The sequence below is a fragment of the Physella acuta genome, unplaced genomic scaffold (genome assembly GCF_028476545.2).
Source record: "Physella acuta isolate Inbredline_101_S28 unplaced genomic scaffold, ASM2847654v3 ptg000016l, whole genome shotgun sequence".
NCBI classification, from domain to species: Eukaryota; Metazoa; Mollusca; class Gastropoda; family Physidae; genus Physella; species Physella acuta.
The window spans coordinates 180,925-205,217 of record NW_026731536.1 but is presented as its reverse complement, the minus strand read 5'-3'; the positions used below and the strand labels follow the sequence as shown (position 1 = coordinate 205,217).

Sequence of the window (24,293 nt, the reverse complement as noted above, 5' to 3'; positions counted from 1 at the left end):
GTTGTTTCTGTTGGTTTTTGTAATTGTGTATACTAGCTTTAAGTTTATTTTCTTGTACAAAAGTTACAACGGGACTTATTTCTCTATGTTGTATATACTATCTCTCGTCCAACTTGTAAAAAAAAAACCCCACTTTTCAATTGAAAACCTCGATCTCCAGCTCGAGCTCTGATAAATCCTTCATGTTGAAACAGAGCCGACTTTATAAAAATAAATGTTCGAAGGGGAAAAAATGTATCCCATCGCACCTGCTTAGCCAGACATTGACAAATGTCTGTCTGTCTAGCAGATACAACATGGCGGCACGTCATCCAGCGGGAGACAAAAATTAATTTCTCTATTCAATTTTTATACACACGTATATTTCATACATGTACATAGGGTTAGAAAGTGCATTCAATTTTATATTTATTATTTGTGTGTATTATAAAAATGGTGTTTTAGTGTAAAATTTCAAAGCGCGGGTTTCCATTATGGTTTCTTTCCGACTAAAAATGTGTATATATTTTTTTATAATAGAAAGTTTTTTTTCTGTTACATATTTAATTTTTTTTTTTGCAAATTGTATCCTATCCCGGTATTAAGTGAAGCTTTGATTATTGTATATCTCTGCTCTCTGTACTGTTAGGTTATTGTAGTCTGTAATTAATTTAATCAGCCATATTAATAGAGGCGTAGATTTAATTGCCGAGCAATTATCGAGGGACGTAAAAATAATTAATACTTAATTTACATAATCTGCTTGAAACTGCTACTTTTCTTTATTGGTCTCACGTCTTTGTATCCACTACAAAATGGCGACACGTCCAAAGCGTTGTAATTCCCCCCTCCTTCACCCCTCCCCGTTTTTTTACCCACTCACTCCCTCCCCGGTCAAGTTCTTGTCCTGGCCGGACCAGAAAACAATCTAGTTTCAATGTCTGCGTACTGAACACAGTGGCTGAAAAGCCTAGCCTCCAAGGTACGGGCGGTATGGCGAGGGCGGGGGGAGAAAGACAGGAGGTGAGTGAGCGCTATTGCTAATGCATTTGCGTGCGTTGTGGAGACAAAGGCGCGCCGGTGAATAATGACAGTAGTGTATCATACATTTTTTATCGTTACCATTGCTGAAACGTAAACACGCGAGCTATTAAAAAAGTAGTCCCTGTGGTGAAGGGTGGGGATAAGAGGGTCACTGGCTGGTTGAGATAAATGGGCACCTTGTAGTTTTGGCCTTTATACAATAAACTCAAAGAAACAAAGGCGTTGAAATGTACTAAAAAGTAATAAACATCGTTGAATTTGTGCAGGTTTATATGTTTATCTTTTAAAAATGGGTTTGCTTTTTTAAACAGGGTACATTTTCTTGCATTCAAACATGTTTTTAAGGAGATTTCTAAAAAAAAAACCTTAACTCTATCATACATTGACACACGTCAATCCTATCTTTTCCGGCGTCCGGAAATCTATAAAATTTATATTTGTGTTGTTAAACAAAATGATCTGATTATCTACCTGTTTCTTTTGTTGTAAATGTTTTACCTACTATTTGATTGTCGAGCGCTTATATTGACCATTAGTAAAGGTCTAACTTTCTTCGGTCACTTGTACATACATACAGTTCAACATTTCAGCAACTTTATACGTATATCTGAAATCCAGGGAAAACGGGAGGGGACTCCTACATAAAATGAACGGTTTTCTAAACGGCTGGCCTTTGGATTCCTTAAATGAGCTATTTTATAAAGGTCTATCGTTAGTTTTCTGGAATTGCGCATTTTATAAAAGATGTGCCCTGTGATTTCTCCGCTATCGTTGGTCGTTTCCGGCCGTTGACATTTCTAATTATCTCACAAAGGTCAGTCATTTCTTTATACCTTAGATAAATTCCAAAACCACTTCCAGGTGAAAATTATATAACCACGCATTAACAAGTTAAACACAATGAAAGTTCATGTTTAGTTGTATACATTTTCAAATAAATTCCCTCGCCAATCCCTCCCTTCACGATGTGCCGAGACTTGAATGTCGTCACTCTGTGACGTAGACCACGGATATTTTGTACTCAAGTATGACGTTTAACCTTTTAGACTTAGCCTCATAACCGTAGTACGAGTATCAAGGAGATAACTCCATCGGTCAATAACTCTGTCTTCTCTTGGATATTTATAGCCTCACTATACACGTCTGCTTTCATTGTTTCCCTTTCAACGACCACTGTAATAAAAGGATTAACATCGTGTGTTGAAAACACTACCCTCCCCCCGTCGTTTATTTTTTACCTTGTTAACTAATAATTACGTAATGCGTGACGTCGTCTTTGACTTACCCCGGAGTCTTCAGGGAATCAATGAAAAGAACCATTATGTGTAATACACTTGTCTCAAATTTCCCTACACGTTTCAGTGAGTGTGTGCCATTTCTCTCTCTCCCTCCCCCTTATTCCTGCTCTCATGAACATTGATTTATATTCGTATTACATCAATTAAGAATGATCGTTTGTTGATTTCCTCAACGAGACGCTCATGATCTACTCCAATCTGGGTGCCATTATCCCGATTGTCGTCTGTTGTTGTCGTCAGGACTAGATGCTGGCTCGGCCGTGGGGCGAGTGGTCGGGGTAAAATAGTTTTGAACGATTTACATGGCTTGTACTACACCGCCGGGTTCTTATTTCCTTATTAACTCGTCACGCTATTTATATCCATTTAACTTAAACAGCATTTCTCGAGCTGAAGATCGAGTGCTTTATTTGTTTCTTAGGGATTTTGACAAAGAATGGGATTTTTAAAATCATTTTGTTACTAGGTTGGTGATTAGTTTTTGGCTACGGTTAGGTTAACAATACCTTCACAAAAATAATATCGAACACACGTTGTCGAGTTTTTGAAAACGCCATTTAGTTTTACATCTAAAAATACCATTTAGTTTCACATTTCTTAAGTTTAGCTTCCTAAGCATGGCTGTTAATGCTTTTCGCCTTCTAATTTTTGGTTGAAAACGAAAATAAAAATCGTTTAACGGCATTGTATGCGTGAGCTTTGAATTACTAGCTTTAACCCTTTTATGCCGTGTTTAACTTTAGAGAAGAAAGAAAAAAAAACTAGATAACGGGACAAAGATACATCACGGTTTTCAACACGATTTACGTGCGTTTAGAAACTCCGCACTTCAAATAAATGTAGTCCTCGTCGTTTGCTCGTGCAATTTTCTCCTCTCCGTTGTAGTGAAGACGGAGGGGAAAAAAAGCAGCTTCCCCACCCCCCACCAGCAGAAAACAAAATTATAAGCATGGTAAACACACGGGAGTTTATAACTCACTAAGTGTATCGATTTTTCCATTTCGCGCGGGTCGGGGTCCTCGAGAATTCTCATCTTTTTAATGTATTGCCAATTAATCTCCGGGACGATCTGGCGGTACAAGAAAGGCCTTCGGCTCGGCCGGGCTCCAAGCAGCAGGCCTTCTGCCAACCCCGTGATTTCGTCGACGCCACACAGGAAGGGGTGGAAAAGGGGGGAGGGGGTCAAAAAATCTACTGGTCTTTTTATGCGAGGGTATTTTCTTGGGTGTTTGGGGGAGGTGAAATGAAAAGAGGAAGGGAAAAGAGGGAGGGGTAGAGAGGGACAAAGTTCTATCTAAAGCTGGTCCGGGTCTCGGCCTCAAACAGTGACTCGACCCTAGTCTCATCAATTGGCGAGATGGCATGGAGGGATAACAGGATCTAACCAAAAGCCTTGGTATTAAATAGAAGTTGAGCAGAATGGAGTTTCTCTGTACTGGGACTCGTGAGTCCACTGTGTGGGCTTATAAGGGTAGGGGATGTGCAACATCCGGTAGTACTTTAAAGTAGTAGTAAAAATTTATTATACAGAATGACTTTTTTTTTAAATGTATATAAAATATTGTTACGTGACAATACAAATCAACTTGTTTATATTTAAATACTTAGCTTGTATGGAAAATGTACAGATTATCTGGGGGATAATGTGTTTACATACATTATTTAAGTAAACATCTGATGTCGTTTTAACAGATCGAATTCCATCCACACAGTTCAAGCTAAGATATCTCTCCGGTGTATTTGTGATATCTCGTCTGTGTTCTTCCTCCGCCCTCGGGAGCCGTTCGGTTCTGTATGACTCTCTTGTCAAGCTAGACATAGCCAGATTTGTTTTCTGATTCTAGGCTCGTTTCCAAAAATACGCACAGAGAACTAGTAAAATAGGATTATTTCATACGAAAAAAAACAAGTTTGTCAATTTTTCCCCCTCTTAACGTACGAGACCACATAGAGTTTCTGTCTATAGTAGCTCTAACACAGCAGCACAGCGCTCCACCTCTCTCCCTATCTCTGAGTACTTTGTGTATTCATTAGCTCCCGCGCCCCAAGCAGCCCCTGGAGACCACTGAGTAACATAAGTATGACTAAACAGTTCACGATCTCCCAGCATAGAAATTATGCTGTATAGAGGATGGTTTTAAAACGCTGGATCTAATTATACCATCCATGCAGATATTTTCACGTTGGGTGTACTTTTAGACTACTACCATTACATAGTTAAATACTTATAGAAACACTGAAATATTAAAAGGTGTTACATGTTTAGGCATATCAGTCACTATTTATAGTACAAAAAGATACCCATTATAATCATTAGCCATTTCCAACATTTAGTTAGTGAAGCAACATGAAGGATTTCAAAACGTTTTATACTTGATTCAGAACTATAACAGAAATGTTAAAGACAGGAAAAAAAAAAAGCGAATGGAACAGATCCTACATGGATACATTTTTCTCACACAAAAAATGACGCTAATAACCTAGCGTACGTTACATCTTACAGTCAGTCCTGAACGTCTTCTAACCCATTAGCTTCAAAGATCAGATGCCGCCCCCACCCCCTCTCTAACGTCCCTATAACCCTGCCATGCAGTTCACTAACAATCCATCGTACTAAAGCACCCTTGAGATTGTGAAGGGAAAGTGACGTTAATTAGGAGCGATTCTAAATTTACTCCCCCAATCAAGGAGCAAATGTAAAGACGAGGGCCGGCTTGTAGTGACGAAGTGAGCTTGGTGATGACGTTCAAGGTCTATTGACTGGAACCTTCACTGGACAGCTTGCACGCGCGGACACACCTTCTTGTGCAATTTGTCATCTTTAAAAAAAAATAGTACCAACTTAACTAAGATACGGTTGTTAAGTAATTTCTTTCCACGTGAGAAGATCGTGTCCTTGCTAATACATATTTTTAAGAGTTGTCTCCGTCTGTTAACATTTATTAGCGTTGATCCCGCGTTATGTTGCTTCCCTCTCTCATTTAAGTTTAATGTTCTCGTTATTTCATTTATCTTGTGTAGTTAAAACCCCGTGAGTCATTTTTCCCCCTCGCTTGTTGTCTCGTTTCTTAACATCGCTTCCCCGATGTCAACCCGCCATTAGAAATATTACACCCCGAGGCGTTGGTCGATCTTTACAACACGGTTAATTTTTTATTCAACTACAAAAAAAAAAAAAAAAACACGATGGCAGACATATGTGAATATGAGGAAAATATTGTAAATGTCGGCGGGACTTTATTTCTCCTGTTTCTAAAATATTTGCAATTACATTTTTCTTGATTTTATTTTAAAAATTACAAATAGAGTACAATAAAAATCATTCTATATAACCTGATGTTAATCTTTTTTTATTTAAAGAGTATTAGTTTTCTTTTGAAGCCATTGAAATGTGGTTTGTGGTCAAGTCGTTCGCGCGAGGCAGCACACTTTGTACGTTGAGATCTAGATCGCGACGTTTTATCCGGACTTGTCTGTACGCTATCTTGTAGATCTACGCGTCTATATATCCGGACTTGTCTCTAAGCGGGGAAACGCGGACAAGTTGCGACCATCAACAAGCAGATCTGTTTTGTCGTCAACGCAAGACGATACGGCTGAAAACAAACATGCGTAACGGCACTTGGCGGCACTCTTCTCTTCCTTGTTTGCGCACCGTGCAGCACGGGTGCTGAACGGTTTCCGCCTTAGCATGCTCCGGGTGTCCGGTGCTAATCTTATCTCTTGGTAATTGTACGCTGTTTGACACTGTCCCGCCCCATGTCCCATTGTTTATCTTTCTACCCTCCCTTGTTTCGCTTATCTAAGCGACGCCTTTTTATGGAACCTTTGTCTGCTTTTGACAAATTTTTTTCTGAGATTTACCGGCCAATTTATTCTGTCTCCCCGCCCCCTCCCTACCTCCTCTCTGCCTATACTCCTCTCTTTCTCGTATCTTAGTACCAACTTCGACTTTTGTATCGTTTAGAAAGCTTCCGTCTGTAACCCAAATATTAAAATCTAGCACTTAAAAACTTTTTAAAAAATGTTTGGTCCAAGTTCATCAAATATCCAGTCTTTTTGTTTTAATTATTGCTAATTTTTTTTTCATTATAATCAACATGCATTCTTTAACCAATAGATGTATATATACGCTTATTCTTTGTTCTAACAATTTTATAACACTTGTCGCTTTACTAATCCAAACTGGCATACTAACGTATAGTTTATTTTTATCTACCTGTATTGAGTACGCTTAGCTTTACATGACAAGAAATTTTGTTTTCTTTAGTAATGTTTCAAAGTCTTTTTTCAAACAGATTTTCTGACAGTTGGAGGTAACAACAGCGATTATCAGCCAGTGGGTCAGTTCCTATTTTTTTTTATAACATATATCTTACTGTTTAGGCTAGTCTAGTAGCACAGTGATATTTTGAGAACCAGTGCACAACATAGATTATTTTTGTCCGGTGTTTACATTAAAATGTTAGCCAAATGTTATGGGTAATCAGAATAGATTTTAAAAATCAAATGAGTTATTCTTATGGTTTCTTGCAGTTTTATTTAGTCTACCTTGGTTTTTTTTTATCATCAAATTAATTATTTTAAATATATATAGTTACACTTTTTAAAAAAATCTATTAAATAACTGTAAATAAGTCAGTATTTAAATCCTTCTATATTAAATTAAAACCTCGACATCATGCCCGGTAGCTGATTACCCGCCTGTGTGTTTCTAAATCTCCCAAAATTGTAGTGAAAACTCAAGGGCTTAAACGTCACGAGTAGCCTACTTGCACTGTGTCATTCAAAACTTTCGTCTGTTCAGTCTAAAGCTAAAAATATGTTTGTTAAGTTGCTTTTTCATTCTGTCACGGTGTGCTGACTAGAAGAAAATGAAAACAAATAAATATACAAGCAAATATTGCAGATTAGTCGTAAGCGTATGCACTTAACTGTAAAGAATTAGCTTTTTCTTATCTATTACTTTGTTGTGCAACCGCCCGTTCCTTTTTGGAACGTTTCTTATTGATTTTGAAAAAAAAAATCCGCTTTATTCCTATTTTCTGTGCGGCAATATTTTCTTGGCTTTTTTCTTTTCAATTAATTCTTTATGCCTTTACTGTGTTGAAATCTAAAGCAAGAAAGATCTGGAAATGTAACGAGGGTGGATACGTATTCCAGAAAACGAGGGCCCCCACGTTTACGAACATGGTAGCTGGTTATGCGTGCTTTCAGCACTAGACCACGTCAGTGCTGTGCCCTGTATGTACATGTTCTGTGTTATATGCTTTTGTATGGCCTTGCGCCGCTCTGCGCACAGCCGGTGTGTATGTAAATATATACGGTAATAGTGCGTCATTAACTCAGCGTATGTTGTAGTTTACATATGCACGAGCCCCTTAACCTTCTTATGCTAAGTGCTGCTACTTATCAATCTTTAAAGAAATCGATAATGATTCAAATGCAAGGCTTTTTTTCTTATGCGAGAAGAAAAACTACACAGACACTCGTGACAGCCTCGATAGAGATAGGCTATAACTAGTATTGCATCAGTGTTAATGTAAACATTCTTGACTCGTTGTTTCTGTTTATTCTGTCATGTCTATATATAGCTGTGTATAACGTGTAAAACATGTGTAGACATAATTTTCTTTCTCCGCGGAAAATAAAATATAAGAATAAAATTATTTTTTTTTTAAATTAAGAAAGAAGAAAAAAACGAGTTTATAAACAGGTAATACTAATCAGATAAACTAGTTTTCTTCTATTCATGGAGGTCCCTCGCCAACGTGACTGGCCCAGGTTCAAGTCTCGGCTTGTTAGGCACCGAGCTTTGAACGTCAGCGAGCGAGTCGGTACGCCGGCAACCTGCCCAGACAGGCCGGGTGTCACCGTTCATAAGCTGTCTTTATTTGCCTAGAGCACTCTAACAATACATACACCCCTCAGCGATAAACGTCCTTCACGCCGGTACCCTCATTTATTCCCCCTTCCCTGCCCCACACCTCTCCCCCCAGCACAAGCCCAGTATATGTGGCTGTATGTTGAATAGATTTGATAAAATCCGCATTCATTGTCGTGTGATCCTGTACAGTCTTGAACCCGTCTGCTCTGGTAGAATGGCTTTGGAATAATTTATAAAATCACCCAGTGGCAGGGGATATAAAAAAAAAAAAGCAACAACCGAGCTGTATATCGAGGGCTGATATTGTATTCCCGACATCCATTTTTGTCAAATATACCTTTTTGTTTGTTTATAATATTGATAGTTTGAATGGGTTTTTTTTATTATGGCCAATCCCATATATTTCTCGTTCAAGGTGTTACATTTATCGAGTTGTGGTTGCTTCTGTGGTTGTCTAATGGTTGTTCGTGTGGTCGACTAGTTTTGAAAGGCAACGTAAGACGTAGCTTGTAAATAGTTACGTGGTATAAAGGGTTTATTCCTAGGAAATGTTTAAGTTCTTTGTTACATAAATAGACACGGAACGTGTCTAGCTCTGTCATAATTAATGTTGTTATTTGGGTAGTTATATATGTACAGGAGGCACTTTAACAGCGTGACGTTAAGAAATACGTTAAGACAATAATGGGCGTTAACGTTATGTTTGTTTATTTAAAGTTACAGTTATTAAAAACAAGTGACTGATGTGTTAAAAAAATAAAAAATACCCTCGCGTACAGTCTCGTAAAAAGAAGTAATAATGACGTGGATGTGTGTCCTGTTGGTTTGTGGTTACTGCGATATATTTTATACTACGTCATAGGTGAGTTCGTTAGCTACCCTCTCACTCGGCTCCCTCTGTTACACAGTGACTGCTGGAGAAAGAGTGCCGTACCTTCACTCACACGTCAGCTTGAGAACATTGTACTAGGGGGGGGGGGGTAGACTCAAACAATGGCCTGCCTAACTTGGCATCAATAGCCGAGACTGATGCCGAGGGATAAACTAGAGGCTTTCTTCAGCAGGCGCCACGTACACCACTCTGGTCGCCAGTTGTTACTAATCTTCCTTGCCCGTGAGTGCTTTCCCTGCCCGGTTGTGAGTGCTGTGCCTGGCCTACTGTCAGCGTTAAAGAGCGTGTATGTTAGAGCTGCCTGTCCGCGGCGCGTGGTCTTGTAGCGTGGATTGCTATGGAGACGGAGGACCGGTGCGAATTATTCATAAACGTTTTGTCTCCTATGTGAAATGTATTTTCTACGATCTCAAATACGTTTTATGTTGAGCTGTATGTCGAGTTCAATTTTGTTCGGGCGTGTATTGCTTGTAGAAAGCATAATGCTTCGTTTCGTGTAGTGTAAACGTGCTTGCTTTTGTACATTTCCTATTCCTTATATACAAAACTTTTTTTTATTCTTAAAGGGAATGTTGCTTCTGTTTATCAAGAAACTCCTCAATAGTTATTTACTTGTAAACTTGTTTATAGCACTAAGATTTGAACCCAAGTAATACAAATCCTTGTTGCCGTTTGTTGTTGTCATTCATGACAGCTGTTTTGCGCCGTGTTTTGTCAGCCCGTGTGTTTTCTAGTGTGCCGTGTATTTCTTTACACCCCCCCCCCTACATTTATTATTTAATAACCCCTTGTTATCCCAGTAGCCTTCCCGCCCCTTTTCTCTCAATCTATTAGCCTTAGCAATCTGTTACGTTCCACGTTGTTTCCCATCTGTCCTCCCACACCACTTGAGCCCTCGCCACAAGCTCCCAACTGCTGGCGACAGGGGGGAAAAAAGCGCATTTACACAATATTCATTGCTAATCCCGAGATCGAAAGAACGCACATAATGACGTCATTAGCGGTAATTTCGCCCGGCGGTACCTGGTGACAATGGGGGTGTGACGGTGAAACCACTCACGCGTGCTAGGTGTTCAATTATCGCACCACCTCGTTCTGGTCACGTGATGCGACTGTGTCCTGCAGTTGTGTGTTGGCTTCTTGGATGGTCATCGTAGCTGGACATTACACTTCGTCGGGTGGTCAACACTCATCACATCCTTGTTGGTCATCATACCTTAGTAGTTGGTCATCATTTATGTAGCACTCATTGTACTTCGTAACGGTCATACGTTATTCTTGATTACTTTTTAGACAACACTTCAAGGAAAACTGGTCTAACATACAAACATATATATACCCGCCCCCCCCCCCCCTCTCCGAGGTGGTGGCTGTCACATCCGAGGTGGTGGCTGTCACACGTATGCCATTTTTTGGGTAATCATTATATATATATATATATATATATATATATATATATATATATATATATATATATATATATATATATATATATATATATATAGTTTCTTAGTTAAAAAAATTGATACATTTAAATTAACTAATTTTAGTGTGGGTTTTTTTTGTGCATGTTGAATAAACATGTTGACCAACCCATTGCAAATCATTGAATTGTAACACAGATGTGTACGGTGTGTGTAGTGATCTCGCGTGCGGCTGTCCAAATTGAGTAACTGCCACTGTGTTGTACAAGCGTGCTTTGTGCCAGTTTCAGGGAGCGATCAATACGTTGCCTGGCCTGCTCCTCCCCCCCGCCCACCTCTCACTTCTGTTGGCGCACTCCGAATTTCTCGATGTGGGTCACACATGAAAATTCCGTCTCCTGTTTGTTTTTGTCTGTTGTTTTTTGTCTCTTTTATTGATGTTTCCTTGATTTGACGCTCATCGTCTAAAATAACGGAAAATTTTGATTTCACGGTGAAAAAACTCAGGCATATGAGTTAAAGAGATATTTGTTTTGTCATACAGAGATCAAATACACATAGACATTTTTTTTATTTTGTTAAATACTCTTGACTTAAAATAATTTAGTGCACTCGCGCCTTTTTTCTGTACCTGTCAGCAAAGCTCGTCTAACTCGACACAGAATTGCACGGACAAGTAAGAGGAAGTAAAATTATTCAAATCAGCCTCTCTAGCCAATCAGGCCTGTTGATTTGTGTCAAATGGGAGAAAATAACCTTGGTCTCGTTATCTCAGCCATAACCCGTACCTGTCCGTCTAGGAATGGTGTCTGAGCCACGAGAACACACACACAACCACACACACACACACACACACGCGCGCTAAAGGTCAATAAAATATGTCTGTTTTCAATGGGTCGTCAATTTGCCTTGTTTTAAAAGCGTGGAAGTTGGGAAAGGGTAGAGATTCGCCAAATTATATGCACTTATGCACCATTACATTGATTTATTTTGTTATGTTTTAGTACATGCTTATTTCATTACACGATACTTGTCTTCGTGGTGAGCTTTGATTTGTTTTGATGGTACGTTGGCCATGTTAACCACACACCACACTTCACCGTAAAGGAAACGTGTGGTCATGGTTCCTCTTCCTGTTGTTCAATGGAAAAGTTACGTATATTTACCGGTCTGTTATTTGAAAAGGACTGGGTCGATGCTAGAACAATTATTTTTGAATTTACATGAACTTCTACATCATGCGGCGGATGTCGAGTTATTTAAAATGTTTTTTAAAAGATAATTCGGATTTTTTTTTCGTTCGAGCACGATCCTAGTTCTGGAATTATTTTACCCTTTTCATTTATGATTCTTCATTTTAGACGTGTACTTTACTAGCTAAGACTTTTATTTCACCTTCAGTAGCCTACGTCATCGATGGTTTTTTTTTCGTAAACTGATATTCAATTGTTTTTAGACAGGATTCTTCAAACAATCATTTAAGGCATAAGTAATGTACACACATTTCTGATATTTACTACCAGTTTCTATTCCCTTGGGTCACATTAGTTCAAGGTTTTTGTTATTGCGTTCAGCCTAAGTCTCGTTTTATGCTTATTTATTTTCACACTCGCTTTGTCTTTGTTTTAGCGCGGCCATTTAAAAAAATAAATAAGTTTAAGCTCTGATAACAAAGAGCATTAGTGTTAATGAAGAGGTTTAGTGGTATAAAGTAATTACATATCACGCAGCCGCTGTTCCAGTGAATAAAGAAACCGCTGTAAAGCTGTTCCCCCAGGGCGCGTGCCCTACAACACGGGGGAGTACGGCCTCACCGAGCAAAACGCGCTTGTCATCGGCGGCTCCCTAGATTTATGGCCGTCGGTGATTTCACCAGCCTCATAATAAACCAGCGAGAGTTTAGGATGAGATGACGGCCATTGTTGTCTGACTGCTGTTGGCCGGCAGTGTGTTGCAAACATTCGATAGACTAGGTTAGCTGACTGTTTTCACAATCATCTTCATAACAGAGAAATTTCTAAATGAATCGCAAACTTTGGATCAAGAAATGTCTTCGCATGTAAATTGGTTGCCGCAGCTATAAAATATGCCACTATCTTATTAGTGTCTAGTTTTTTCAAGCAAATTTTTTTTTTAATTCATAACAATTTTTTTCCAGCCCCAAATTGTACGAGTAGAATTAATTAAACGACCTTCTCATAAAGTCATAGCCTTAACACGATTCCACCTGACTTCACACGGATTAAATCAATGAAACGTTTTATTCAGTAGAATTATACAGCAAATCCTCGCATTGTTCGGTGTAATATGTCGCATGGCAAGAACCGAGGCTGTATCTTAAAAAAAAAAATAGAATCTAGTCCCGAAGAATTTTTTTTTCTTTCATAGAAAAAGATTTCGTGCGCAAGCACATACCTATCAGGGCATATCATAAAAAGCGTACACATTCCCGACAGTTTACTGGATCGCGATTCGACCAGTTCCCACACGCGTCGATATTTTACCTACGTCACTCGATCTCCTAATCCCTTTCCACCCCTCGCCCCCCTCCTCGGCTTTTTTCCAGCCTTCACATAAACAGGCCATAAAACACGAGTAGTGGCACCCCAGAAAACAATTTGCGCGTATTGGGTCCTGAGATATGACATGACATGTCGTGTTTGTCGCAGCACCAAACCATGAACGCGAGGTCATCAGGTGTGTCCGGTGTTAGCTTTCGCAATTTTATCGCCCGATCTCGTCATTATGGCCCATTGAACCCCGCACTTAAATTTTCTTCTCCCATCTTTATCGCTTTGTAAAAATTTACTGGCTGTTGTAGAGATTTAAAAAAACGTTTTTTTAAAAAGTAGAGGTTATGGTTAGGGTTAGGGTTAGGTATATATACGTGAATAGCATTCGTTTATCTAGACTGTAACCGATTTCTTTGTTCAGTAGGAAGTCAAGCCGTTTAGGACATTTTAGGGGGGGGGGGGGGGGGGGGGGGGGGGGCACGCGCTAGTAAAGTTTTTCCCGACCATATGGGTAGCCAGCAGGATTTACCCACACGGCCCGGGCCGACTAACCCGCTTTCCGGTGTCGAGTCGACTTTAGCCCCGTGACAGCTGGACCCTCACAAAACAACGTCATCTGCCACGTAACACGTTGAGCAGCCCCCGTCTGGCTGCAGCTTAGTGACGTCTTGACGCCGTCATTACCTTATGTGACGTCCCGCCTCTCCACCCTCACCCTCGCACCTTACAAAAAAAAACAGGTGCTAAAAATATAAATCTTGTTTCAAACCTTTAGTTGCTAGAAAGCATAGTACCAGTTTTAATGATTAAATAGGCTATGATAACAAATAAGTTGGCAACACTTTTATAAAAGAATAAAACTGAACAAAGCCTTTATAAACATACACTATCAAAACCGAAAGGTGGTACAGAAAATAAAAAATACAAAGCCAAAGCATTTAGTTTTTTTTTTTAAAGCAGACTACTAGATGGTCTTGTTACTTTCTCGTATATACGTAGTATAGAGAAAGTATTGTAATCGTGCAAAAAAAAAAAAATCGAGATTTTTACAAATCTCGACGTTTTACACCTCACTGATACGGAAAAACATAATTTTGCAATCTTGTCCGTATGTCTGTGTGTGTGTCTGTGTGTGTGTCTGTCCGTGTGTAAACACGATAACTTGAGTACCGTTACAGCTAGGTTGATGAAATTTCATATATAAGTATTTTATCAAAATCGTAGATCCGTATCAACTTTTGAGCGATTTCCGATAACCGGAAGTGGTACTTTTCCTACTTTGAATTTTTTAAAAGCCTATAACTTGAGTACTATTTCAGATAGATAAATGAAATTTCACATGTAAGTAAAAGATCTAATTCTCTACCTTCTGTTAAATTTTGAGTAATTTCCGTTGACTGGAAGTAGTAATTTACGCTACTTCCGATTTCTCAAAAAACTAATGTAAATTTTAAAAGTACTAATAATATTGCGCACCATTATGAACATCTTTATTCGGCGTTCGGTTGGTGCGCAATACTTTTTTCTATGAGATTCTATTCTATTTTAAAAAGTTTAAGTATTTAAAATGGATTAAAAATCATAACTATATCCCCAGTTACCATCCCCTGTTGTTTTATATAAGAATATTCGAGAAAGTTTAGGGGAGATCACTACCGTTTTATGTTTTTTTAGCTGACGTTAGTCCCTAAAATTAATAAGTTTTGTGCTCAATAAAGTACTCTCCTGTTGTATTAATTCCTTTATTCCAATAATATAATGGCAACGTTATTTATCCTTGCGTGTGATTGTTACCGGCTATCCATTGTTATTTAAGTACCTGTCTTCAAACAGATGAAAGATTGGCACTTGGGCAACACAGGCATAACCTGTGGCCATGTGGCCGTTTCTTTATGTCCTGGCCACTACATCTGAGTACAGCACGCTAGACGGTGACCAGACGACAATGACCGTTGGTTCAGCTCACTTCATTAAGTTTGAATTGTCCACGCGCGGAATGTGTGAGCGTGAATTTGTACTGATTCGACGCGGGGGTCGCTAAATTGATTTATGGCCGCTAGATAGGTGGTTATTTCCCTTTTATTTAGAACCAAGAGTTCTTTGTTCTTTGAGGAAAAAAATGCTTTACGTACAAAGATAGCGTACGTTGGTTTTGGTCAGTTAAAACGTCCCAAGTTTGAACTCATGTGCAGATGAGGCTCGTTATCAAGGAAAAAACAGTAGAGAAACCTTCAAAATGAAATAACTGCAGCCTTATGTTTGTTCGGATGGACAAAGGATATGGAGGAAAATCCAAAAAGAAACGCAGATTGAAATCGTGGTCAAAGGCCTTAATTGTGCATAACCTGCTGACACGTAATACTAATCTTTGTTGGAGGAAATCCCGTTCAACATTACAATTAAGAGCGAAGAAGAAGACTTGAGTTAAAGATAAATGACCTACATACGCCAAGTAGCATTGAAAAAGTTTTTTTTTTTTTTTTTATGTAGTGAATTAATAGCCTAATAGTCAAAGGGATACTGATAATAAATAGTCGAGATACCCACCCACAAGAAAGATTCTAATAGTTCTGTAAATTGTTTTAAAGCCACAAGCAATTGGTCAGATGGGTGCTGACACTACATGATGGTCAAGCGGGTATTGACTTGAAGACGTTGCTAATAAACGCCAACTTTGTGAATGGAGAAGTAAAGACATCGGCCGTGTGAAGACACCCAAACACAAACCAGTCCTCAGTTTTTTGACAGTGTACTCGCGTGTAATCAAAGACCGAGCCATCGGTCGTGAACAACGTCGGACGATGCCGATTCAGTCAAGATATTCGCAAGAAATCTATTACCACCGTTGGATTTGTTGCGCGCGATACGATCAGAATCCATTATGTAGGATTTGGTCATTCTATTATGGCGGCATTAAAGCGCTGGTGGTTATTTAAAGTATCGATGTTTGCGATCACCGCTCTTGTTATGGATCTGACCTGTCGGCCCCCTGTGTCAAGAAGGCATGCAACATTTTTGATGAAAGATTTTCGATGGAAGATTTGCTAGTTAAACCCGGTAACACGAGACACGTAAAAATATGCCAAGGTTTTTATTGATTGGCTTGATAAGTAATGTTCGTATTTGTGGATAGATTTCAAGCGCCTCGTTCTTGGTTCAGTTTCAAGTTTTGAATGTTTACAACCCTGTTGGTAATGGGAAAATGTTATCTCGTACACGACGCTACGTTTCAAACCTCGGGAGTACGCTCGGTCAAATAAACTTTTTTGTGTTCGCTCTTTAAAAAATATAAATGTCTTAGATTGATATATTTATATGCACTACTCATCCATGCACGAGTGTGAACATGAAAGCAGTGAGTCTCCATCATTCATAGAGTTACGTTCTTTATTCTTTTCTCCATTATTTCCGGTTTCTCTTTCTCCCGGCAACTACCTGCTTTTTTTTTATATTTCATTTGAAAGTTCCGGCCAATTGACAGCCTAGTCTATCCTCACTCGCTCTCTCTTTCTCTCATCTCCAAGCTCCCATGAAACCGTGCCATGTGTCTACGAGTTGCCACAGAGCCCGCAATCGCACCCATAAAGCCCGTACATCGAGCCTACCGTCGAGTGATTATATTCGTGCGAATGAGCAGATCTGTGACTGGGTGAGTGAGTGTTTTTATGTGAGAGCCCACCCGCCTGTCTGTTTAAATAGACGTACATGTTGTAACAGACGTCCCTAGATTTTTCATCGTTTTTTTTTAATTTTGTTTTCTTTCTAGCAGTTTAGTTGTGTTGTCTCAACAAACGGGTTCATAGCTAGTTCATAGCTGGCGCACGAAACTTGGTCCGCTAGATCCGATTTATATAGTCCACAGTTCCTTTCACATTGGCGAAAACGCTGATAAATTGTTGCGTTTTTTTCTACCTTCTCCCCGTCCGTCCATCCCTCCCTCCTTCGCAACGATCTTGTCGGGAGGCTAAATACCCCCACCCCCGTGTTTACAAGCAGCAATATTGCATCATCACAGCTTTGTGGCGGTATCAAATGACAATCGACCACAATCCCCATCAATAAAACTAACGTTCTCCAGTCGCATGCCATTCGGCTATCAGAACCCCCCCCCCCCCCACCTCGCATTTCCACACAGCCCACACACACACCCTGCCCCCTGTTTTTCTCCATACACACAAACGCGACTGGGTTGTTCCTCTTCTTATTTCCGACTTGTTTCTGCGTTCATTCATGAAATCAGTTATTGATTGCTTTTGGCGACTTGCCTTTCTGAAAGCCCTTCTAAGGCACCCCTATCCTCTTTAAGCCCTGATAGATTCTGCTTTAGTGTTAAACCTTTCTTCATAACATTTTTATTTTATTTTAAAAATAACAAGAGCTTACAGTTATACATTCTTAACTATTGAACCAACTTCAGATTTATGACATATGTAAACATAGAATTGATTTTTAGGATTGCTGATAATAGAAATAAATACTGATATCTCTTTCATGATTGTGTCAACTGTAAACAAGTAGGGCCTATTCAAATAACTAGATCTAGAACTCTATAATTAGTGTAATTGAAATTTAAAAATAAAACTAATGAGGCACTCTAAACATCAACATAAGTGGCTCTATATTTTATAACTATTGTATATTTTTTTTTAAATATGATGTTAAATAGCAATTTACCTTAGCCCAAAAATAGTTAACTAATTTTAGACTGATATGAGGGGGGCTAATAATTTGTTGGAGGATTTTATTCCTGCTTTTGAGAATAAAGTCAAGGAAATCTTGTCAAAAGTATAAGCAGTTCTTTATCAAATGTTTGTCTCTTTCATGCCTTTGTGCTAGTATTAGTTCTTTCTTTAGTTGTAGTATTGCTAGAACCGTATCCCTTTTTTTTAAACTTATAATTTATTTCTTCAGTTTGTTTAATTATACTATACCAACACAAAGTCTAAATTTTTAAAAAAAATGTGAACTTTTAATTAAAAAACACTGCAGCTTAGGTTTTTGAAAAGCGAATCTTAAAAAATTATTTACACATTTTTCTGTTTTACATTTATTTAAAATTTTGAAATTGGTTTTTATTAGATCAATTTTTTTTTTTTTTTTAAATTTGCCTTCATCCTTAAAAACCTGGGTGAATTTGTCTCCTGTAGTCTAAGGCTTGGTTCTTCTCACCCCCACAGGTTCAGCTTTCAAACCCTCCCAGTCACCCACAAAACCTGGATTTGGTGGCCAACAGAGCTATATACCAGAAGGTAAGTTCCCAGATCTACCTCAGATACACATTTTAAATCCACTTCAACTTTTCATTTCAACCTTTTTTCAGTACCAAATTTTAGAGTAATTTAAAGCATCAAGCTTATTAAAATTTAGTTGATCTAAAAGTTTAAAAAATCAGTTGGTTTTGAAAGATACAAATAATTGAATGATTTTGTATTTAGCTATTAAATCAGGAATTTAAAAAAGTATTAATGTAAATATTCTTTCAGACCTCATAATTTGTGTTTCACTACTAGATAATCTATTACTGAAGTAGCTTAGGTACCATTTTCACAAATTTTTTTTGTATTAGAAAATCTTTAAGAGCTTGGGTTTAGTAGAACTGAATTGTCTGTTACAATAAAACGCAAATCCTTTTTAATTTGGTTCATATTGGAATAGATATTTTCTTTAACCCGTTCTTTAGAAAACATTTTTTTTTAAGTCTCTTGTTTGTCATAGTCGTCACAACTTTGTTTAATATTATATTGTATGTTCCTACACCAGTCTTTACACTGCTAAAAAAAACTGTTAATATTGTCATCACAAAGGAAAACTCGTGAGCACTGGCCGTGTTTCCTGTCTTTCATAGGCTTTCTATTTTATACAGTTGTGATCGTAACAGTATACATTTTTTCACTGTGCTGAACTGAAAACTTCACTTAAAAAATGTTATTCTATGTGATCTGGTTCTAATTTACATGTGTGAATCTTCACTTGTGCAAGAATATTTTTAAATGAATACTTAGTGTTTTTTTCAGCCGCCCAATATTTAAAAAAATATTTTACTAAATAAAAACTGTTAACATTAAAGCCTTCAAATTATTTTTAAAAACCCATTAAATTTTTGTCCTATCTGATGAAAATGTTTTCTTTTTTTTCAGCTTGCAAGCGAAAGGAATTAGATGTGGATAAATCACCTGAAGAAAATAGGCCGCCGAAGAAACCAAGGCTGGTATTCACAGATATTCAGAGGCGTACGCTCCATGCCATCTTTAAGGAGACGAAACGCCCCAGCAAAGAAATGCAACAGACTATAGCCCAGCAGCTCGGGCTGGAGGTCACAACAGTAGCTAATTTCTTCATGAATGCACGCAGGCGATCTTTGGATAAATGGCAGGATGACAACGGTAACAACAATCGTGAGAGCGTGGCGGGGTGTAATAAAAGCTAACACAACCAGGCCTTTCACTAATATGGTGAGGTCTTTTCACTGATTCATTTATGTCATGAGAATCATGTCGACATCATGTGACCTGGGCTGACCTGACGTCATGTCTTAACTTTGTAGTTTATTCAGTCCAAAACTGAAGCGATGCACGTCCACTATTGTTGATAACAATAACATTGATGATCTTGTATCCAAGTGTTGCTGTTAATCAACTGATCGAATTCATATGTTCTCTTCTTATTGTTTGTGTCACTGTAAATTACCACCACCACCTAAATCTCAATGTGTTTTAACTTCTGACTCGTTTATTTTTAGCTCGTGAGGCTTGATGCGTTACAACACTATGAAGAAAATGAACTTAAATTATAGACCCTTCAGAGAAGGATAAAAAAGTCTGAAACAGATTGACAAACATTTGTGTAACTTGCACTCATCTTAAAGGAAATGTTATGCATAAAAACACATGCTATACCTAATGGAGTCTAAAAATACTTTTGCATTTCTGTCCTTGATAAGGAGCAAGTTGCAAAGACTTTCCAAGGATAATTCAATTTCTGACATCTCAAGGAAGGACTATAGTGTAGACTTTGTACCTTAGTCTGCATAATATATGTGACTTATTTCATCCTCTTCATCATCACTGTAAAGCTAATTAATCTGTGTTGTCTTCATGTCTTCTCTTTGCAATATTTCTATCCAACATTTTCTTTTTTGGGGGGTTTTTATGACCATTTCATATCAGACGCAAATTTGTTGAATGCCAACATATCCTAATGCCTGTTCCTGTTAATTCTATGAGGGTTTTCTACTAGGGTTTTGTATTTAATTTTATTGTAATCCTGACTGGGACGGGTATGAAAGCCAAGCAAGGTTTTTCACAGTGAGCCTCGATCTACTAAAGAGGCTCATTCAACAAAGGATCATTGAAACAGATATGCCTTAGTCCAACATGTAACATGTAAGTGAGAACATTTTGCTGTTGATATTTTGGTGTGTTTGTGTGTACGTGGGGTGTGTTTGTGTTTTCTATTTATACTACATTTTTAAATTAGTTAAATCAACACCCATTCTTCAGATAAAAAGTTAATTACATGAATACAAAAAATTCATACAAGCAGTAATGAAACAGCGTAGTCGCTTCTTTTTGGTCACTTGGAATGAACAGCTCCCTTCAGTAAGTTGCTTGTAAATTAGCTCTCAAGTCATTAATTTAAATAAAATAACACAAATCCTTGGTAAGCTTTGTCTCCATTTATTTTTTGCTCACCACACGTAATTTATTCAGTGATAGATCTGCCCATTTATACAAGTATTTATTTATTTTGGTTGGTACAGTATTGTTTGCACAATGGATCTGAAATTTTAACATTTCAACATCAGGTATGTTGAGAACAAAATTTTGTTTAACATTTTTGGTTTTATTTTATTGAAGAGTTGTAGTATTGCTCTCATCAGTTCACATTCCATGGTATTCTGAACAAACAAACTATAATTTCCATTCAGCTTCTAACCACATTTTGTGTGATATTCACAGTTTTACATTGTAGATCTGCAATATATTTTTGTTAGTCTTATTATTTATCAGCTTAAATTATTCCGAACCTTATCATTCCAAATATTAAACTGCAGCTTGAATGAAGAATTGAGAGGGGGGAAAATCCAATGTTGTGAAATCCAACTTTATCAATTATACATATTGTATTTTGCAAATTTTTATTTGCGGCAGTATTTTTTGGTATTTAACTATTTAACAGGGATCTGATTTTGGTGCCATCCATTACATTTGTGTCAAACTTTCTTTGTGACATATCAAGTATTCTGTGTTTTAGTATTTATTATTTAATTTTTTTATTTATTTCCACCATTTCCATCCAGCTAAAAAGCCTTGTGAAGTAAATTTAACTTGGTCAAATTAGTTCTAATCGCACTTTGATGACTTGGAATTTTATAACAAATTTTTTTCCAATACTCCTTGACTACCAGTGAAATCACTGGGTTGAAGATCAAGTAAAATTTAGGACACAAGTGCTTTCAAACCTCAAAGCTCAGCGGCAGCTGATCTAGCTCAAAAATTTAATGTGCAATATATTTTCTACACTACTTGGTTCATGTTCCATGTCTAGTTTTTTTTTTAATTTTTTTTTTTTGGTTTCCTTTTGTTTACTATCTGGTTGTGTATATTTTGTGCTTTTTTTTAATTATCTGAAAATTTAAATTTCATAACTTCTTTTTAAATCTAGATGTGAGTGAAAATAAAAATGCAATTTAAAGTGTCAATTTTTTTTTAGAGAGTGGGCTATTACATGTAGTTCACTCTAATACTTTCTCAAAAAAGAACTCTTATGAGAAAATTTTTAGAAATATACTGGTTTTCTTTTAGAATTATTCTTGGTGTAGTTACTAAGCAGATCTATCAATAATAGTTCCCATGGACTTATTTACTTATTTTTGGCAGTTTTGAAAAAAAAATTTGGCTTACATTTTTATACTTAAGTGAAATTTTATGTTCCCAATGTTAAGCTTCAAGAACTGCTCAAATAAAATTGCATCCTAAACTCTGGTAGTCTGCATAGAGTTTTAAAATTCAAGCAGTCATTACAAAATAGAAAAAAAAACTAGAAAGTAAATTGATTTATAATTTAAGCCAACTGAAGCAATCAATTTAATAAAATAAGAACAGTTAGAAGTTTTTTATTGTTGAATGTATGCAATATAAAATGATTGTAGAGTAACATGCTCAATGCTTAATGTTGCACCATCTGTCCATACATCACAGTCTAGTCTAATGACCAGTCCATCCAGAAACTTCACTCAATTTACCTAGAGCCATTGTGATCTTTTTACTGTATTTTTATTTAATTTTTATTTCACTTTTGTATTTATTATTTCAAAACTGAATCAGTAATTTAAAAAAAGGAGTTGTTTTGAATTTTCTTGAGTATTTTCAATTTCTTTCAATTTGTGGGAAATTGATTTAATTTTGTATCAGCTAATTTAAAATGTTCAGACTTCAAAGAAGTTATTATTCATCAGCTCTTTTTTTTTATGTTTTGTTCCTTTTATTTTTCTGATAGCATTCCGACTTTTTAAATGTAACTGGTAGGCTGATGTAATCATTTGTTTGAATATACGTAGAATGTGAGTGAGAGTTGTCTTAAACTTATTGTACATATCTCACTGGTCCCCTAACCCTTGTATCTGATCTGAAATCTATCTATATTTGTTATAGCTGCAATTGTTGCTCACGATTTACTTTGATGATTTTTGCTTTCTGTTATTGTTCAGGCAATGGCCTGAATGGATGTTACTTGCATTAAGTGCAGCTTACTGCCCTTAAAGATGTCATTTCACTGTATGTATATCTGTCAAATTCAACAGGGTTTTAATGTCCTAGGCTCCCATACTGACTTGGTACTCTAATTAAGTGTACTATTCTGACAATTTTCAGTGTCTTAGGGTGTGTATTTAACTCATTCTCTACAAATATCCATTAGTACTAGGGTTTTTGTTTATACATCTTTTTTTTTTTTAAAAGAAACCTTAGCTAAACTTTATCCATAACATAACAACGAAAGTACATCAAAATAAAATAAACATCTTCATACAGGTTATAATTTATTATGTTCCAGGCTAACTTAATTCCAACACTCTAAAAGTCGATTATGTAGTTTGTATGACATTTGTTTACATTGTTTTATAACAAAATATGTACCAGTGCAATGATACCATTAGCATAATTCCTTGCATAAATTTTAAGCATAATCTTTTTTTTTTGAGACAACACTGTTAAACAATTAGCCCATACATCTTTAAACTAACAAAATACAGACCTAACGTTTAGCTTGACCTAATCTTAACTCATCAATAACATGTAGTTATACTTCAGGGCCAGGTTGCTTCAGTAGTGTAAATACTGTGTTAGAGACAACACTCAGATATAAATATTAGATTGTTTTTGGTGCTCTCATACAATGTAACAATGCTGGGGAAAAAAACTAGATCCTTGCTTAAGAAGAGCAAAAGGCAATGTTTTTAAATAATGTAAATTTATAGAAATTTCAGGTTGTTTTATCTTTAAGAACCATAATCTTCGTAATTTTTATTAGTGACATTCCGTTTAACATCTTTCTATTGACTAACTTTTAGTTATTTTCCCATCTCATTAAATTTTGTTACAAAGAAAATGATTTGCTTACTCCTTTTACTGCCTGTTATTTTTTTTTATTCAATATTTTTTACCCATAATTTTATACATAAAAATTTATATTTGTTTTCTTAGACTGTTAGGATTTTGTGATTGAAGCCTAGTTTACTTATCTGGCAAAAATAGCTATCCAGTTGAAAACTGTTGTTTTAAGAAAAATGTTTCGGTAAAATTAAGTATTTGCGACCAGGCTTGCATGGCATAATTATTTTTCCGTTCCACATTACTATGGATTGTTTCTTTTTTTTTTTTTAATTATCAATCCATTTTACTTGTCATTTTTGACTGTTACTGACTGTGAGGGTGTGTCCATAATATAAACCACATATTTATTTTAGTGAAATGTAATTGTTTCATTGATGTCAATTATGATCCATAAATTTTTGAATGATTTACATGTATATAGATAAAAATCTACTATTGCCTCCTGTATTTGTTCAGACAATATGTTCTGTAGATCTATGTCTAGTTAGCATATGTGTATCGTTTACATTGTATAATATACTCATCTAGAGGTTCATACATTTTTTTATGCTCACTTAGAGTTCATCTTCTCACTCTCATGATATCTTGCTTTCTGCCAATTCACTTCATCATGTACAATAAGGGCGTGCCGTGCAGATTTTTA

General features: G+C 36.9%; 1 protein-coding gene across 1 annotated transcript in view; it reads left to right on the top strand.

Moving 5' to 3' along the window:
* The window catches only part of LOC131936797 (one cut domain family member 2), a 32,387-nt gene extending 9,398 nt beyond the window's left edge, over positions 1-22,989 (top strand). Inside the window, exons 4-7 of the mRNA XM_059293878.1 lie at positions 6,620-6,664; positions 18,215-18,286; positions 19,175-19,420; positions 19,777-22,989. Coding sequence (XP_059149861.1) covers positions 6,620-6,664; positions 18,215-18,286; positions 19,175-19,420; positions 19,777-19,790 — 377 coding nt within the window. The 3' untranslated portion in view covers positions 19,791-22,989. The remainder of the gene's footprint in view (positions 1-6,619; positions 6,665-18,214; positions 18,287-19,174; positions 19,421-19,776) is intronic.
* The last annotated feature ends 1,304 nt before the right edge of the window (positions 22,990-24,293 follow it).